General features: G+C 41.0%; 1 protein-coding gene across 1 annotated transcript in view; it reads left to right on the forward strand.

The window, feature by feature from the left end:
- Positions 1–15,490, forward strand: part of LOC109872944 (homeobox protein PKNOX2) — a 96,870-nt gene extending 81,380 nt beyond the window's left edge. The window contains exons 5-11 of the mRNA XM_020464376.2: positions 2,211–2,396; positions 6,047–6,182; positions 7,227–7,324; positions 10,926–11,045; positions 11,687–11,763; positions 12,102–12,277; positions 12,676–15,490. Of these exons, the coding sequence (XP_020319965.1) occupies positions 2,211–2,396; positions 6,047–6,182; positions 7,227–7,324; positions 10,926–11,045; positions 11,687–11,763; positions 12,102–12,277; positions 12,676–12,908 (1,026 nt within the window). The 3' untranslated portion in view covers positions 12,909–15,490. The remainder of the gene's footprint in view (positions 1–2,210; positions 2,397–6,046; positions 6,183–7,226; positions 7,325–10,925; positions 11,046–11,686; positions 11,764–12,101; positions 12,278–12,675) is intronic.
- The last annotated feature ends 1,030 nt before the right edge of the window (positions 15,491–16,520 follow it).

The raw sequence follows: 16,520 nt of genomic DNA on the forward strand, positions 1-16,520 counted from the left end.
ATGGGTGCACCTGAGGCTGGTCATGGGTGCACCTGAGCCACGCTCAAGGTCCTAAACAACATCATAACCAGCATCAATAAAAGGGAGTACTGTGCAGCTGTCTTCATCGACCTGGCCAAGGCTATCAACTCTGGCAATCATCACATTCTTATTGGTAGACTTAATAGCCTTGGTTTCTCAAATTACTGCCTCGCCTGGTTCACCAACTACTTCTCAGATAGAGTTCAGTGTGTCAAATCGGAGGGCCTGTTGTCCGGACCTCTGGCAGTCTCTATGGGGTGCCACAGCGTTCAATTCTCGGGCCAACTTTTTTTTCTGTATACATCGATTATGTCAATCTTGCTGCTGGTGATTCTTTGATCCACCTCTACGCAGACGACACCATTCTGTATACCTCTGGCACTTCTTTGGACACTGTGTTAACAAATCTCCAAACGAGCTTCAATGCCATACAACACTCCTTCCGTGGCCTCCAACTGCTTTTAAATGCTAGTAAAACTAAATGCATGCTCTTCAACCGATTGTTGCCTGCACCCGCCCGCTCGACTAGCATCACTACTCTGGACGGTTTTGACTTAGAATATGTGAACAACTACAAATACCTATGTGTCTGGTTAGACAGTAAACTCTCCTTCCAGACTCAAATTAAGCATCTTCAATACAAAATTAAATCTAGAATCGGCTTCATATTTCGCAACAAAGCCTCCTTCACTCATACTGCCAAACATACCCTCGTAAAACTGACTATCCTACCGATCCTTGACTTCAGCAATACCATTTACAAAATAGCCTCCAACACTCTACTCAGCAAACTGGATATAGTCTGTTTTGTCACCAAAGCCCCATATTCTACCCACCACTGCGACCTCTCGTTGGCTGGTCCTTACTACATATTCGTCGCCAAACCCACTTGCCCCAGGTCATCTATAAGTTTTTGCTCGGTAAAGCCCCACCTTATCTCAGCTCACTGGTCACCACAGCAACACCCACCCATAGCACACGCTCCAGCAGGTATATTTCACTGGTCATCCCCAAAGCCAATACTTCCTTTGTCCGCCTTTCCTTCCAGTTCTCCGCTGCCAATGACTTCAACGAATTGCAAAAATCACTGAAGCTAGAGTCTTATATGTCCCTCTTTAACTTTAAGCATCAGCTGTCAGAGCAGCTTACCGATCACTGTACATATATACAGCCAATCTGTAAATAGCACACCCAACTACCTCATCCCCATATTGTTCTTTATCCTCTTGCTCTTGCTCTTACCTCTCCTTGCACATCATCATCTGCACATCAATCACTTCAGTGTTGATGCTAAGTTGTCATTATTTCGCCTCTATGGCCTATTTATTGCCTTACCTCCCTACTCTTCTACATTTGCACATACTGTACATAGATGGTTCTATTGTCTCATTGACTATGCGTTTGTTTATGTGTGTTGTTGTTTTTGTCCCACTGCTTTCCTTTATCTTGGCCAGGTAGCAGTTGTAAATGAGAACTTGTTCTCAAATGGCCTACCTGCTCAAATAAAGGTGAAATAAAATAAATAAAAATGTCTCTTCCTCTTTCATCAATGTCTCTTTCCCAGTCCTCATGTTAACCAGGTCAACTCTCCCATTGACCACAGCTTAACAAGCTACCTAATTGGTGAAAACTTAAAAGTAAACCAACCTATTCACTTGTACATTAAATAAATATTTATTCAAAATAAATGCATTAACGACATTACAATACAGAAGCAATTTGATCATCTTTTACATCTTACTCCAATGAATTGTAACAAATAAACTAAAAACTTTAACAAGGCTATTACAGCCAGATTTTTCTCCTCCTTGGTCAAGCACTTTTCCACCCCATTCTGGTGCCCTTGAGTGCTGACTTTGAGAGAGTGAGCACAGGAATGGGAAGCCTGGTTGGGAAAAGGATTGGATCATGGTTAAGAATTTTGAGAGGGTCATGGATTAGCAAGTGTTATGTCAAGGGCTATCTGAGAATGTTCAGGGACTGACAGACTAGGGCAAGCACATAATCTATAAGGCACACAAGGGGTCTGTCCTGAAACAACCCCTAGTTGCACTTTTTTAAACCTGGAGAAAGCAACAATGGAGCTAGCTTAAAGTTGAGCTAGCTCAGACTAGCATGAAGGCTAGCATATAGCCTCCTTCTTTCCCCAGTCATTGAGCCTGCTTATTTTCCTCTCTCTCTCTCCTCAGATGGTGAAGGCCATCCAGGTGCTGAGGATCCACCTGCTGGAACTGGAGAAGGTTAATGAGCTCTGCAAGGACTTTTGCAACCGCTACATCACCTGCCTCAAGACCAAGATGCACAGCGACAACCTGCTCCGCAATGATCTGGGCGGACCTTACTCGCCCTCACACACCTCACTTAGCCTGCAGCAGGTAAGAGACAGACAAACAAAAACTAATTGAATCAACATTGTTTCCATGTCATTTCAACTGCAAAAAATGTATGTGATGACATTGAATTAACGGATTGGATTTGCAACAAGTCATCATATTTTAATTTAATATTTTTTACCTAAATCCATTGACATGGTGAATTTTTGTTGCTAATTTCACATTTAACGTTAGTTGACAAGACAACCAAAATTAAATCAAAACTAGACTTTGAAATGACATGGGATATGCACACTGGTGCACGCATACACATATGCACTCTAAACAGAATGTCTCTGGTATGCACTTAGAAAGCGCCAACTGTTTCATCTGTTTCGTCTTTTTATTTTTTATGTTAATATAAATGACATACATTTCCCCCTGTTTTCGTTCACTCTAAGGAAGTAACTTCAAGCATGACCCATATCTTTTTCTTTTGACTCTCCATTTATATTTGCAATAGTTATCTCAAATTTGACAGAGACAGTTGGAGCCCTTCAGCAAATGAGGGCGGCTGCTCCTCTTTCCAATCCCTTACAATGACCCTTTTAGCAATGAGAGTTAGTGTCCTGTGCATGGAAGCATTTGGTGTATTCTCCGGGAGGTTAATGCCCAGCAAGATAAATGCTGCATTTGTGTGTATTACATTTTATTGCACCTTGAAATAGAGAGAATATTATTTTCCAATAGGGTTTGACTTATTAGTAGCCCAATTAGCCAATGCCAATGGTGACAGGTAGTGTTACTGCGTTCCTACACATAACAAAAAAGATATTACAGACAAAATGCTTTACAATTTATACTGAACAAAAATATAAAACGTCAGTCGTCAACTGACAGCCTCATTAAATAATACCCGCAAAACACCAGTCTCAACGTTAACAGCGAGGAGGCGACTCCGGGATGCTGGCCTTCTAGGCAGAGTTCCTCTGTCCTGTGTCTGTATTCTTTTGCCCATCTTAATCTTTTCTTTTTATTTGCCAGTCTGAGAAAAAAAAAATTCTTTGCAACTCTGCCTAGAAGGCCAGCATCCCAGAGTCGCCTCTTCACTGTTGATGTTGAGTGTTATGCGGGTACTATTTAATGAAGCTGCCAGTTGAGGACTTGTGAGGCACCTGTTTCTCAAACTAGACACTCTGATGTACTTGCCGTCTTGCTCAGATATGCACCGGGGGCTCCCACTTCTCTTTCTATCCTGGTTAGAGACAGTTTGCGCTGTTCTGTGAAGGGAGTAGTACACAGCTTTGTATGAGATCTTCAGTTTCTTGGCAATTTCTCGCTTGGAATAGCCTTAATTTCTCAGAACAAAAATAGACTGATGAGTTTCAGAAGAAAGTGCTTTTTTTCTAGCCATTTTGAGCCTGTAATCGAACCCACAAATGCTGATGCTACAGATACTCAACTAGTGTAAAAAGGCCAGTTTTATTGCTTCATTAATCAGAACTACAGGTTTCAGTGGTGCTAACTTAATTGCAAAAGGGATCAATTAGCCTTTTAAAAGGATACACTTGGATTAGCTAACACAATGTGCCATTGGAACACAGGAGTGATGGTTGCGGATAATGGGCCTCTGTACGCCTACGCCTATATTCCATTAAAAATCAGCCGTTTACAGCTACAATAGTCATTTACAACATTAACAATGTCTACATTGTATTTCTGATCAATTTGATGTTATTTTAAAGGACAATATTTTTTGCTTTTCTTTCAAAATACTAATTTTCCACCATAATTTGCAAATAAATTCATAAAAAATCCTACAATGTGATTTTCTGGATTTTTTCCTCATTTTGTCTGTCATAGTTGAAGTGTACCTATGATGAAAATGACAGGCCTCTCTCATCTTTTTAAGTGGGAGAACTTGCACAATTGGTGGCTGACTAAATACTTTTTTGCCCCACTGTATATGTTTTGTCCATAACGGTTTACAATCTAAGGTAAAACCAAGTAATTTAGTCTCCTCAACTGGTTCAACAGCCACACATTTCATTACCAGATTCAGCTGAGGTCTAAAACTTGTGTGTTCAGAAGCAGTTTATTACTGGCCACCCATTCCAAAACTGACTGCAACTCTTTGTTAAGGGTTTCAGTGACTTCATTAGCTGTATATGGTATATGGTTGAATCATCAGCATACATGGACACACAGGCTTTGTTTAATGCCAGTGGCAGGTCATTGGTAAAAATAGAAAAGTGTAGAGGGCTTTAAGAGCTTCCCTGTGGTACACTACACTTTACAAGTTTGACATTAGAAAAGATTCCATTAGATAGATAGCTTTGAATCCACGATATGGCAGAGATTGAAAAGCCATAACACATACGTTTTCAACAACAGGTTACAGTCAATAATATCAAAGGCTGCACTGAAATCTAACAGTACAGCTCCCACAATCTTCTTATTATCAATTACTTTCAACCAATTATCAGTAATCATCATGTTGAGTGCTCACTAGGCTATCTGGGGTGGCAGGTAGTCTAGTGGATATAGCGTTGGGCCAGTAACCGAAAGGTTGCTAGATTGAATCCCTGAGCTGACAGGGTACAAATCTGTCGTTCTGTCCCTGAACAAGGCAGTTAACCACTGCTCCTAGGCTGCCATTGTAAATAAGAATTTGATCTTAACTGACTTGCCTAGTTAAATACATTTTTTTAAAGCATTCTGAAGGTCTGTTGTTAATTTGTTTACAGAGAAATAGCATTGTATTTGGTCAAACACCATTTTTCCCAACAGTTTGCTAAGAGCTGGCAGAAAGCTGATAGGTCTGCTTTACCACTTTAAAGTAGCGGAATTACTTTTGCTTCCCTCCAGATCTGGGGACAAACACTTTCCTCTACACTCAGATTAAACTTATGACAGATACTAGTGGATATAGAGTCAGCTACCAGTAGCTTTCCATCTAAGTTGTCAATGCCAGGAGGTTTATCATTATTGATCGACAACAATAGTTTTTCCACTTCTCCCACACTAACTTTACAAAATTCTAACTTACAATGCTTTTCTTTCATTATTAGGACACTTGACCAACTTAGGACACTTGACCAACATACTGTATGTACAAGCACAGGATCATCTGATTTAAATCCCCAATATTTGCTGTCGATTGTCATTTTTGCCTTGTACATTTTAGAGGGAGTCCAACAAGTTATATTCATTATATTATACTGAACCATTTGTGTTTAAGAGTCTGTACATTAAAATAAAAAAATCGCACCTTTTTCCTTTACATTCTTGTATATTCATCTTCAAATCTTTTTCCTTAACGGAAGGTGTAGTCCCCTTGTATTTTATACACCCTGGATGCCAGGTGGTTTTTGGAATGGACATCCTTTATAAAACTTTGCAATTCGTAAGAACAATTACATTCAAACATGATTTTATCTGTTAACTTTACTGCCAAGACTGTTTTGTTTTTCTGAAAGGCCATTATACTTGTGTCCAAACGTCTGAGTCATATTCAGTAGTGTACAACATTGTGGAAGGTTTTGATTCAAGTAAATTTTGAAGAACAGACATTTGTCTCCTACATGTTGCAATAATGAGTCCTGTCAGCTCTATTCATGGCATTTCTATCTGAAACATTCAGTAAGTCCTCGACTGCCCTTCTCAGATCCCTCACTGGTTCCCTCTCTTCTTATGACCTCTGACCTCACCAGGACCTCCTCCAGACGTCCTCTCCGTCCATGACATCAGTCTCCAGCTCCGTCAACTCCTCGGGAATCATGGTGCCCACCGGGACCCTGCAACAGGGCAACATTGCCATGACTACCATCAATTCCCAGGTGGTGTCAGGTGAGAAGCCTTTCCACCTTCCACAAGCCAGTTGTATGGGTACCTCACCTTCCCTAATATTATGCTTGTTCTCATTTATTGGGATGAGTCTTGTCCTGGAAGCAGAACTGAGAGATTCAAAATGGTCTATTTTTTTTATATGTTATGAAAACAAAATGAGCATTTTGGTCATAATTTAATGTTAGAGTTAGGCATTAGGGTTAACAGTATAGTTAAGGTTAGAGTTAAAGTCAGATTTGATGACTGTGGCTGTGCCAGCTAGTGACCACTCTCAGAGCTGCCTCATTAACAAGATTCATGATGAAAAACGCTAACCTGCTAATATTACATCTTTACATTGTACTTTATAACAACTGCCCCTTTTGCCTATACATTTTAGATACATAGGCAGGAACAGTTGCAGTTTATGTACAAATTGTACAGAGTGTTCTACCTTGCATGCACAAAATGGACTTAAAACAGCATTATCTAAAAACAACAACAGGGGGAGAGAAGGTTTAGCCACAATACATGTTTTTATCAATGCAACAGCATGCTGGTAGGTTAGGGCATATCCTATGTAAAACAGAGGCTGTTGACATATAATTAAGAATAAACATTTTGTGTTAATGAAGGTGTTCTATATCACTCAAGAGTGTGACTATGGGTTTCACTCAAGAAACTATGGGTTTCTTGTTATTATGTACAGCGGAATGTTACCCCTACCCTCCGGAAATCCCTTTCAACCTAGAATAATCAATCTCATTCCAGCTTTCTCTTTGATCACAACACTCAGATGAACTCAAATTTAACACCCATAATCAGAGAATCTAAATTAGTGGTAATTAGTAGCAAAACAACAACTCCTTCCTCAAGGACCCCGAGGTGAAAGAATACACCTTTTGTTTCGTGCTTTATTCTCGCCGTCCGTGTTTACGTGTTGTTGTTGTTATTGTTGTGTTAGGGGGAGATAATATATCTCTCGAGTCGAACCTGCGCGAGGCCGACTGCTTTTCACAGAAGAAGAAGCCACTTGACTTTCATAACCGCAGATTATACCCTCAGGTGGAACCTTGTATCAGCCGGTTGCTATGGTGACATCGCAAGGGCAGGTGTTAACCCAGGGACTCTCCCAGGGGACCATCCAGATCCAGAATTCACAGGTGAGGACACCAGCTGCTTACCTAGCATATCCCTCCTGCTGTCCCCGCAATCCAGTCCCCCACAATCCCTGCTGTCCCCACTATCCTTGCTGTCCCCACAATCCATCTTGTCCCCACAATCCCTGCTGTACCCACAATCGATCTTGTCCCTGGAATCCCTGCTGTTCCCTCTATTCAAGATTCAAAACCATTCTTCTCACCAAAACGTGTTGTTGTTATAGGCACACTTATTTCAATGCTTGTGAGAAACCAATTAAAATCATATCAAATCAACTTTTTTGCAGAGAGACATTTTTTTTAATAATAGAAAGATAGTAGCATGAGGAATAAATACACAATGAGTAATGATAACTTGGCTATATCCTAGTACCGAGTCGATGTACAGGGTTACGAGGTAATTGAGGTAGATATGTACATACAGTGCATTGAGAAAGTATTCAGACCCCTTGACTTTTTCCACATTTTGTTATGTTACATCCTTAATCTGAAATGGATTAAATCGTTTTTCCCCTCATCAATCTATACACAATACCCCATAATGACAAAGCAAAAACAGGTTTTTAGAAATACCAAAAAACTGAAATATCACATTTACATAAGTATCCATATTACATTTACATAAGTTGCTGCACATTTTCAGGTCTCTCAAGTCCAGGCTCTGGCTGGGCCACTCAAGGACATTCAGAGACATGTCCCGAAGGCACTCCTGTGTTGTCTTGGCTGTGCTTAGGGTCATTGTCCTGTTGGAAGGTGAACCATTTGTTGGTACCTTCCAACAAGACATCAACCATAAGCACACAGCCAAGACAACAGAGGAGGGGCTTCGGGACAAGTCTGAATATCCTTGAGTTACCCAGCCAGAACCCAGACTTGAACCCGATCAAATATCTCTGGAGAGACCTGAAAATAGCAACATCCCCCCATCCAACCTGACAGAGCTTGAGAGGATCAGCAGAGAAGAATGGGAGAAACTCCCCAAATACAAGTCTGCCAAGCTTGTAGCATCATACCCATGAAGACTTGAGTCTGTAATTGCTGCCAAAGGTGCTTCAACAAAGTACTGAGTAAAGAGTCTGAATACTTATGTAAATGTGATATTTAAGTTTTGTATTTTTAATAAATTTGAGAAGAAAAATAAATCTGTTTTTCCTTTGTCATTATGGAGTATTGTGTGTAGTTTGATGAGGGGGAACAAAACAATTGAATCAATTTTAAAATAAGGCTGTAGCATAACAAAATGTAGAAAAAGTCAAGGGGTTTGAATACTTTCCAAATGCACTGTATATAGCAGGGTTATGGGTGGGGAGGTAGAAGCTGTTCAGGGTCCTGTTGGTTCCAGACTTGGTGCATCGATACCATTTGCCATGCGGTAGTAGAGAGAACAGTCTATGACTTGAGTGGATGGAGTCTTTAACAATTTTTAGGGCCTTCCTCTGACACCGCCTGGTATAGAAGTCCTGGATGGCAGGGAGCTCTGTCCCAGTGATGTACTGAGCCATACGTACTACCCACTGTAGCGCCTTGCAGTCGGATGCCAAGCAATTGCCATACCAAGCGGTGATGCAGCCTGTCAATATGCTGTCAATGGTGCAGCTGTAGATCTTTTTGAGGATCTGTGGGCCCATGCCAAATCTTTTCAGCCTCCTGAGGGGGAAGAGGCATTGTCGTGCCTTCTTCACCACTGTGTTGGTGTTACGTGGACCATGTTAATTCCTTAGTAATGTGGACACCGAGGAACTTGAAGCTCTTGACCCAGTTAGAGGAACAGTAGTAAAATATATTTAGTTAATTGATAACACTTTATTTGAGATATAGTCTTAATCATATCGTATCACTGTCATAAGAATCAAATATATCCTGCCTTAAGATTATGACTGACAAACTCCAAATACTCTCAATGTCATGCAGTATATTCCTTTTTTCTTGCCATTAGCTGTCACCAGAGGGCAGGCCTATCTGTTATGAACATGTGACGACAGTACTAGCATGAAATATGAATAGCTAAGGTATCATTGGTAAACCTAAGAAATTCGGCACACTGTGTTTGCGAAGTATCACTTGTTTTTTATGGAACGTTTCATTCTTTAGCCTATGTGCTAAAATGTTCTCCTTGATGAAATGTGCACTTGTTTATTTTTATTTGAAGTCTAACACACCTGCAAAGAAAGCTCTAGATGTCCGAGTGGGCGAGTGCATGTCCCTTTAAACCCATGCATTCCCCAAGTTCTGAAGAACCTCACACAGGAGGTCCATATCTGAGTCAGACTGTCAGACCACCCGTATGCTCCGCTATGGAGTAGACTGTTTAGTGCGGTACTCTGCGGCTGTATCAGCCAGGCAGGAAATTCTGTGTTTGACAGACAGCGGCGGCCTCTGTGAATATCCAAGACCCAGCCGAAGCAGCGCTCTACACGTGGGCTGGGAATAAAGTGCATCCCTGTAGCTACACCACCGGCAAACTCCCGGTTATGATACCCCGGCTTGGTGCCGCCAATTAATTCAACCCCGCTTTCCCGGAACACGCATTCCCTGGGCCGAGGGGGATGGGGGAGGGATTTCCATACCCCAGCTGCAACTGTAATGAGGCTTGTTTTGTGTGTTTTATATATTTATATCAGAATCAGTTGGGAGCCGTTTCTTTTTAATGACTTTACAATGCCAGTGTCTGCATGAAATTAATCACATGCATTTTTAGCTGAGTATATTTATGTATTTGTTTATTTATTTTAGCATTTTGTCCTGCCAATGTTTTCATGATCCAGATAAAATGTTCATATTCTTGGTATGTTTTAACCATTTCAAATGTGTTGTTAAATATGAATGAAGGATCTCCACTTTGATGTTTGCGCCAATGACACAGAAACTATTTGTTTTGTGTGTGGACTAGAGATGGACATTTAGAGATTTCATGCATAGTGATCTTATGCCACTGTAGATGTCTTGGTGTGTGTGCGTGTGCGTAGATGTGTTTTCTTGCGCGCGCGCGCGCGCACACACGCACACACACGCACACACACACACACACACACACACACACACACACACACACACACACACACACACACACACACACACACACACACACACAATGCTTCTATTTTCTATCTGTGGGGACATGCAAACGAAAGCCACGAAAACACATTGCTGTTTAAACTAGGACACTGGAACAGTTAATTATCATCTATACTGTAAAACAGAAATCAGCGATTTATTGAAGAAGTGCTTTTTCACAATTTTCTCAACCACCCACTGAGTTGGCACAAAACTCTTATCAAAGCCGAAGTTTTAATTACAAGCGTTCTACTTGTACTCTCTTGATTTCCCACCACACGTTGCCAGGTTTTTGAGGCAGATTTTTCATCTGAGCTCTCTTTTTTAGATCAGACCGGCCTCGCAGATTTCTCTGAGTCAAGGGTGTTGCGAATCGACATTCCTTCCTCGCCTTTTATTTTAAGTATCATTACTCAAATTGGGTTGCTATGGCAATGGTGAAGAGGGCGGTTCTGCATTTGCCAAAGAGACGAGTAATTGGCACTCTCCCTTTGTTACTATGGCAACAATAACACCCCATCCCTCTCTCCATCCCTCTCTTCCATCCAAGGTAAACCTGGACTTGGCTTCACTCTTGGACAGTGACGACAAGAAGCACAAAAACAAGAGAGGTGTCCTGCCCAAGCATGCCACCAACATCATGCGCTCCTGGCTCTTCCAGCACCTCATGGTGAGCTAGCAATATTTCAGTGTTCATATCAATGTTAATGTGTTGGAGTTATTCAAAAGAGGGCGATCACACTCTCAAAATGTTTGTTTGGTGCGTAAAACCGTTGTATCCAGATAAGCAAAACATTTGATGGAAAAGTAAAGTAAGTTTCATGCAACATATTTCTGAGTGCAGAACCATCACGTTTCTGATGTGCTGCTGAAGCTGGTAACAGAGCCTATATTCATCTGTAGTCCATGGGTTAAGCTATGGAGGAAGATATTGAGAAGGGTCGAGCTATGGAGGAAAAGCGGGGTGAGGGGTTTAGAGCTGAAAATGTTAGGGTTATAGCTGTGTATGACTGAGGGCCCATCTAGAAACAGCTCCTATCGCTTCTACACCAATAGGCACTAGGGATCTGAATGAATTGAGTAGGTATAAGCAAGATGGTAGTTCCACCCCGTCTGATAGGCTATGAGGAATTTTGAATGTGTGAAAATAGGTTAACAGGTTCGATTGAGAAGTCAGCGTGAAGATGGTAAGGGTTAGGGATGAGAGGTGCGAGTGGAGGGTTTGAACTATTAATTCACAACAATTCTAATTGAAATTGATTCAACTTTACTGATGGCACTCAAAATATCTTATATCTTTCCCTTTTGTAGCATCCCTACCCAACAGAGGATGAGAAAAGACAGATTGCAGGACAAACCAATCTCACCTTATTACAGGTCAACAACTGGTAAGATTGTAATACTACTACTGCCAATGCAATATGACATGAAAATCAACTGGCTAAAAGTATGGATGAAATTAATAGTGAATGATGAGTTCTAACCTCAGTCCTTTGCTCTACCACCTAATGGTGATTCACAACATATTGGCGCCATCTACTGGTCTAAAAATGCTCTCAGTATCAGAGAGTACAAAACCCTTACAGAGAAAGAAAGTCTGTCTCTATGTTTCTCTTACACTTGTCTCTTTGTCTTTTTATTTGTCTATTTTCCTTCCCTCTCCCTCCCCTCTCCATCTCCCTCTTTGTCCCTCTCTCTTTTTCTCTCTCTCTCTCACAATCTCTAGGTTTATCAACGCTCGCAGGCGCATCCTCCAGCCCATGCTGGATGCCAGTAACCCAGACCCAGCCCCCAAGGCTAAGAAGATGAAGTCCCAACACCGTCCAACCCAGCGCTTCTGGCCAGACTCCATTGTGGCAGGAGTCTTGCAGACACATGGACCTCACTCTAATAACGCAGACAGTACGTCACTAAACCATTCAAACGTTCTGTCCATGTCTGTCTGTCTGTTTCAACACTCTAGACAAAGATTGGTTGAGTCAACATAGTTCTCTTGTAATTTCAACATAGTTTCCTTGTTATTTCAACCTACTTTATCAAGGGAATCATTTTGCGTCAATGTGCATAGTTAATGTGCACATACACACTCAATAGTCATTGATTTTTAAAGCAATGGATCGGCGAAATACAGTGAATATTGGCATGGGCTATATAGATTCCACCACATTAGACCAGTCCATTATTTTTAAACCCATGAGGGGGATTGAATGAGTTCATCACTTAGATGAGAAGGGTAGAGAATCGAAGGCAGTTAAAGTGTGTTAACCCTGCGTTGCCTGTTTCTCTTCCTTCTCATACAGACCCCCTAAGCTTTGACACCCTCCAGCCCCTGTCCTCTGTCTCAGCCACACTGTCCATGCAGCAAGCCATGCTCGGGGGAACCGATGACTCCATGGATGGCACAGAGGAAGAGGAAGAGGAAGAAGAAGAGGAAGGGATGGAAGAGGAGGAGGAAGAGGAGGATGAGGAGGAGGAAGAGAGCGAGGGAGGAAGGAGAGATCTGGGCATGAAGCATAGAGAGGGACTCGAGTAATGAGAGATGTTAGAGGACTACGTGACCTTTTGACCTTTTGACACCTGGGTTGTGTTCATTAGTCACCAAATGGAAGAACATTTTGACTGATTTCTCCAATAAGAAACAGTCATTTTCAATTTCTGTTGCCCTAATGCACACAACCCAGCCCATACACAAAAGAAAATGCTGGGTTGTTTGGATGACCCAACCTCAGGGTTGCAGGCATTGGGTCACATAGTTTGGTTGTTTTCTTTGAAAATAAAAATATTGGGTTGTTGATGCTGGGTTATTAAGATATGACCCAGCGGGTCAGATCAGAAGACTGGAGGCGTAGCCTTCATATAGTTATTTTTGGGCACCCGTGAGTGTAAATGTCATTCTCGTTCATCTGTTCTGTTATCACATGTTAAGGTTGAACACGGACAGTTTTGTAGCTTTAATGAGGCTTACAAAAGTGCATGAGTTCCTTAAGAGCTTATGCAAATTCCAATGGTAAGATAGTTACCACTTTGTTATAATATGTAAATAACATTTTAGAATATGTCATTTGCAAAAATAGTCAAGTAAAATAGACATGTGCAAACCTAACATGATGAACAGGTAATAAAGTTACTCACATAGGTGGCAAAAAATAACTATCTGAAAGCCACGCCCCTAATAAGCCCCACCTCCAGAAAAAAACACACAGCTACTGGGTCAACCCAGTATGAAAGTGAATAAAAAAACAAATGTATGGTCAAATTAACCCATGTTAGGGTAATCCCAACAACCAAACATGTTTGGTTATTCACGCAACCCAACTGGCTGGGTCAAAATAAATATGTTAAATATTTACCCAGTGCTAGGTTACCAAATAACCCAAATTGGGTTGTTTTTAACCCAGCATTATTTAGAGTGTACTCTCCCGCTACAACCCACACCTCCATTCAAAGTCACCCCTTGACCAGCCCCTAGATTCAGGCCATAGACACACCTCGAATGGGCCTTTTGTTTTTTCTACCATGGATGTCTGTATAGAAACTACAGATCCTTCCCATCAGACCTCTTAAGACTGAAGAGCCTATATGAGGCTGAAGGTGTCCTAAAATGGACACCATACTATGTGGACTAGTGGGTCACCCCAATCCTCTTATGTTTTATTACAGACAAAATTGATGACAATGACAATGAAGAAAACTATGAAGAAAACTATGAGTTGCTGTATGTGAGTTGCTTGTGAGCTGTACTGTAGGTCTATACCTGGCCATCACGTTGGGTTCCATGCTTTGGTATCATCCATGCCGTAGTCCGTTTAAATGACTCTTTGGTTCTCAGGTTGACTCCATTGACTCCATAAGCACGACATTGTCATACAGTTTTCCACACAAGTTTTCATGACATTGATGATGAGCGATTATTTGCTGCAACAAAATTGATGTTTTCAGGTATGATAAAAAAAGGCTGAGGCTGCGGATCCGTAGGTAACCGCCCCCGTCTCGCCCCTGCCCCGCCCTGCCCCGCCCCGCTGGATCCCCAGGAAAGATCTGTACCATGTTCTGCACATGTTTTTCTTTACCTCTAATTTACGCACACATTTTTGTGGTCATCCTCCGTTGATATTTCTCACTGTCAGTCGTGAATGATAATAAGTTTTACCGGTGAAACGTCCATGCAGCATCTGCATGCCAATAATTTGATCTCAATCAGTTTCATGGGAATATGCATTTAGATCTTCTTAGTTATGTACAGTGTTGTTTCGAATTATATATAGTGAGTGAATTTTAGAACAGATGGAGTTAACAAACTGTAGCATATCTGTGTTTTGTTTCAAATAAAGCACATATTTTGCCAAGAGGCGCACGCTGTTCATTAGAGAAAAATGCAACCATTATGTTATATACAATACTATCATTATGTGATCTTGCGGACATTTATTCAGCTTTGATTTAAATGTATTAAACTAGCACCGTTCGCCAGAGTAGCCTGTTCTCTAGAAGTAGAGCAGCCTGCAGAGATTGTGCATAAATAGAGAATCCCTCACATGCTCCTAAGTTGTGGGACCTTAAACCCCCAGGAAGAAAAATCCAGTAAAAGTCGGATCCGCAGCCACTCAGTAAAAAAAAAACATTGAATTATTTGCATCCATGAGCAAAAACGTTTTCAGTAACCTGACAGCACAAAGTATGTATATTCGATTTTTAACATTTGTGTTATGTTGTTGAAGGCTTGCATATTTATTATGTTCTTTCTTAGAGCTCTCAGAAGGCGGTCCAAGCGGAACCTTCTTTGTAGAAGGCACAAAGTTACTGTTGTGACGTTCTGGAGGTCTTGCAATTGCGTGAATCTGAGTTATCGAAGTTACTGATGGCCAGTCAAGCTGACAAAATCTCTAGACTGTAAAAAATGTCACATTGAGAATTCACATGACAAACAAAACACTGCCCTGGTAACAGTGTCTCAATGAGTTAAAGAAAAACACACCAACATGGAGAGAGGGGATGTCCTCAATTCATATTAACTGACAGCCTTTACAAGAAAAATGCAATTTGAAACGGAAGCCTGGAGATTTAAAGAGAATTGTTCAATTCCTGCCATATCTTTTACGTGAAGGATTTGAAGAAACTGTGAAAACTAATCTCAGCTCTCTTTTTGTGCTAAATGAAATCCACAAAATGGAGTCACCCATTTCTGATGTGATGTCTTGAAAAGAAAAGAAAAACCTGTTCTTGAATTTTCCTTGGTCTTTGTGAAGTATGTTCTTCATTATTCATTTTCTTGATTGCTTATTTTTTTTAATGGTTCTTCCAGCGCAGGTGACAATAGGGATTTTTTTTTTTGTTTGTACACAATAATGTCATAATCTATTCTGTTTCAATAGACCATTTTTAATAATTAAAGATATAAAGCTACTCGTTTGAGTATCCTTTTGAGGCAGAAAAATGTGTACAGTTCCATTTGTGTGCATATGACTTTGATTGCACATCTTGAACATACAGTGTACATATTAGGACAGGCTTAGTCTGAGTCTATTATAGAAACTGTATGAGTTTGACACAGTGAATGTGTGAAGTTTTGTGTCATTATACATCATAACAGCATCTTGACAGTGTAATATCCACAGCCCTCCTCCCTGTCTCCAGATTACCAAATACAATCCAAATAGCTGTGAATGATGATGTCATATTTCAGTACCCTTAACTGCTGTGGTGGTTGTTCTATCTGCCTCACTCAGAGGAAGCACAATGTGAAAGCACTAAAGATAACCCCACATGTTGTCATGAATGTGTGCCTGTTGCTCATTGTTAAGTCTTGCTCTATTGCTCCTGTCAGAAAAGTTCACCCCAGCCACACTACCTGTTGCAAGCTGACAGTAACCCAACGCTGGGCCTCTGCTTTATAAACAAGAAAGACCACAAGAGTTCAACTTCCAAGTATTAGAGAATAACCACAGTTCTCCATGTTTTTAACTGAATCCTCCCGTAAACGAACTACCCAAATTAAAGATGACTCTCAGACCAAACAGCCTCAATGTAGAGAAACCTCCTACATTTTCTTTGTCTTATATCCCACTCACCAGTTGTTAATCAAGCCTATGATTTGGCCTTGCTGGAGTACCACACAGATGTCTTCCCAGCTTTTCATTTGTGTGAT

The sequence above is a fragment of the Oncorhynchus kisutch genome, linkage group LG28 (genome assembly GCF_002021735.2).
Source record: "Oncorhynchus kisutch isolate 150728-3 linkage group LG28, Okis_V2, whole genome shotgun sequence".
Taxonomy (NCBI): Eukaryota; Metazoa; Chordata; class Actinopteri; order Salmoniformes; family Salmonidae; genus Oncorhynchus; species Oncorhynchus kisutch.